The sequence below is a fragment of the Colobus angolensis genome, unplaced genomic scaffold (assembly GCF_000951035.1).
Source record: "Colobus angolensis palliatus isolate OR3802 unplaced genomic scaffold, Cang.pa_1.0 Scaffold10, whole genome shotgun sequence".
NCBI classification, from domain to species: Eukaryota; Metazoa; Chordata; class Mammalia; order Primates; family Cercopithecidae; genus Colobus; species Colobus angolensis.
Genome location: NW_012110919.1, coordinates 21,332,053 through 21,335,278, shown reverse-complemented (window position 1 = coordinate 21,335,278; position 3,226 = coordinate 21,332,053). Strand labels below are relative to the sequence as shown.

The following is a 3,226-nucleotide window of genomic DNA, read 5'->3' as shown; positions in this document are numbered from 1 at the left end:
GCCTCCCAAAGTGCTGGGATTACAGGCTTGAGCCACCGCGCCCGGCCTTAAGTTTTCTTAAAGCTCTGTTACTAGTCAGAGAGACCAAATTAAATTAATATGTTTTGATTGCATGTAGAATACCCTGTTAAATGGGCTCTTTGTTTTATTTGGGGTCCAATGTCATGTCACCTTTACTTCTATTTTGGGGTACACATTCTTGAAGTTCTCTTGGAACTCAAGGTTAAGTGTGTGTTTTGCCTTCATTTGTCTTGATGAGACATTTCTCTGAATCTCTGACAGCTGCACATATCCCTTAAACTTGCCTATGTGAACCAAGGAGCCAAAACAAGTGGGTTTGGATCTCTGATGTGAAAATAGCTACACTGCTGTAAAAAAACAGATGGGGCTGTTTTAGGAGTCATGCCTTGAAATGAAATTTGGAGATATGATTTATTACTGACTTTTGCTTAGAAGTTTCTAACAGCCCACGCTCATGTGAAAGGGGCTGTTTACTGCTCTCAGGTCTGTCTGTATTTACAAAGCCAGATTGTATTATAGAATCTCAGTAAAGTCCAGAGATGAGTAGTTTAGAATGCCAGAGTTGACCCTAAAGCAACAATTCCCCAAATGTGGAACCACCAGTGGTATTCAAAACAGATGGAGGTAATACATGGTTTTTTTTAATGGTTGCATTATTTTACTGTGTATAAGAAAGCTATAACTAGCACATCAAACAGTAGTTGTTTTTAAAAGTAAGTGGCTTTAAAGACAAATATTATGTGAATAATATAGACAGTACATGGGTCGTTAAGAATCTTGAAAATAGTGTTTAATTAGGTTTGGGAAACCCTGCTCTGAGGTGTCACAGTGCTTGTCTTTCATACTGTATAAGAATAGTTCGGTCACACTTCTTTAGGTATTTAAGTATCCTACTAGTCAAAGCTGAATCCTGCATACAGATTGATCATCTTTCTCATTCTCAAATCAGAAAACAGTGATATGAATGATATTCCTAACATGAGTGTTTATAATAGGACTTTGTTTACCCTGTTCAGTCACTGATCCCCATTGAATATTTGTGAAAAGAAATTAAAGTCTTATGTTGTCTGCTTGGTTTTAGATGGTTGAGACCTTGTATAATAACGGTGCTAACTCTATATGGGAGCATTCTTTACTGGACCCTGCATCTATTATGAGTGGAAGACGTAAAGCTAATCCACAGGATAAAGTACAGTGAGTGGAATGTTTATAAATACTTTTATTTCTTCATAACAAATGGGGCCCACTGAAAGGAGTGCAGCTATTTTTGGTCAGTCTCCACAAGGGCAGCAGAGGAGGGGGTTACCCTAGTCATACATCAGGCTTTTTGCTATTAGAAATGCAGAATGGGGTGGGGCAGGACCATCTGTTTAGCATGGCCACCCAGCAGGAGTAAGTGGCTTCCTCAGTTGGAAACCATGGCTTGGAGTCCGTAAATGTAATCAGATTTAAACGTATACTCAAATAAGAGGCGATCAGACCAGAAATCTAGGTCTGGGCACCCATCTGCCTGTTGCCTCACCTGTAAGATGGGACTAAATGCTGCTTTCTCCCAAGGTTGCTAGGTCAGTTCAGACAATTACACAGAGAAGAGGGCTACTATAAAAAGCAGGTACTTCTGCCATCCCAGCCATTATAATGACTAATGTATGTTTTCAAACTTCAGGTCTTAAACCTTGCTGAAACTTACTTGAGCATTGTTCATTTTATTCTCAAGTGGGGGATGTGGGTCACTTCCTCTTCTTTTTACAGTACAAAGAATGGGGATTGTTGTATCTGAACGAGTGAACTGTTTTCTTTTTTGTTTTTGAACCAGTCCCAATAAAGCAGAATTCATCAGAGCCAAGTATCAGATGTTAGCATTCGTCCATCGCTTGCCCTGCCGGGATGACGATAGTGTGACTGCCAAAGATCTTAGCAAGGTGGGTCACACTTTTTAAAATTCCTAAAAGAGCTGGCTAAGACAGCATATTGTTTTATTTGAAAAAAAAAAAAAAGTTTGGTTGTGGGTTTTTTTTTGTTTTTTTTTTTTTTTGGAGACGGAGTCTTGCTCTGTCACCCAGGCTGGAGTGCAGTGGCATAATCTCGGCTCCCTGCAACCTCTGTCTCTCAGATTCCAGCAACTCTCCTGCCTCAGCCTCCTGGGTAGCTGGGATTACAGGCACATGCCACTATGCCTGGCTAAGTTTTGTATTTTTAGTAGAGACGGGGTTTCACCATGTTGGCCAGGCTGGTCTCGAACTCCTGAGCTCAGGTGATCCGCCTGCCTCGGCCTCCCAAAGTGTTGGGATTGCAGACGTGAGCCACCACACCCGGCCAGGGTTTTTTGGTGTTTGGTTTTGTTTTTGTTTTTTTGAGACAGGGTCTTGCTCTGTCGCCCAGGCTGGAGTGCAGTGGTGCAATCACGGTTCACTGCAGCCTTGACCATCTAGGCTCTAGCAGTCCTCCCACATCAGCCTCCTGAGTAACTGGAACTACAGGCGCATTACCATGCCCAGCTAATATTTTTTATTTTTTGTAGAAACAGGTTCTTGCTGTGTTGCCCAGGCTGAAAAAAGTTTTTAAAGTAAGAAAAACAAAAACTAATTTCTGCACATTAAGTAATGAATAGCTTTTTTTCCCAATTGGGTTCATCTTTAATCTAAATTCAAATGGCAGCCATTCATGTAGTGGAGGTACAGGGCAAAGAGGAAAAGTAAGTCTCTGGAAGGCTATTTGTGTTTTTCCAATATGGCTTTTAAATTATATTTTGATAAGTTTTTGTTTAACTTTGAAATAGGAACCATCTCAGAGTTGTTTCTAGAAGGGACTAGAAAGTTTATAGGACAATTGTTTCTTTTTAATAAGGACTAGAAAAAGTACTAAAGGAAGGGGACTTCTTCAGGTTTCCAGGCTGAACAGTGAGTATGATCTTCGGAAAGCAATGTGTGACTCACAAAGCTATAGTTCACAGAATGGTTTATCATACTTGTAAAACGAGTGAGGTGGTTTTCTTTATGTGGGCCTTCGCGTGTTTCTGAGAGATGCTGTAAGAAATGTGCATATTTATTTTCAAAGCACTGCCTTGGATAAATGCTTACTCACACAGAGCTTGAGGACTTACTATTCATAATTTTTGGCCGGGCGCGGTGGCTCAAGCCTGTAATCCCAGCACTTTGGGAGGCCGAGACGGGCGGATCACGAGGTCAGGAGATCGAGACCATCC

The 3,226-nt window shown here is 41.1% G+C and overlaps 1 protein-coding gene across 2 annotated transcripts in view; it reads left to right on the top strand.

Moving 5' to 3' along the window:
- The window catches only part of GIT2 (G protein-coupled receptor kinase interacting ArfGAP 2), a 67,947-nt gene that overhangs the window by 5,856 nt on the left and 58,865 nt on the right, over nt 1-3,226 (top strand). For both annotated transcript variants that reach the window (XM_011936243.1, XM_011936250.1), the window contains exons 3-4: nt 1,103-1,215; nt 1,838-1,943. In XM_011936243.1, the coding sequence (XP_011791633.1) occupies nt 1,103-1,215; nt 1,838-1,943 (219 nt within the window). The remainder of the gene's footprint in view (nt 1-1,102; nt 1,216-1,837; nt 1,944-3,226) is intronic.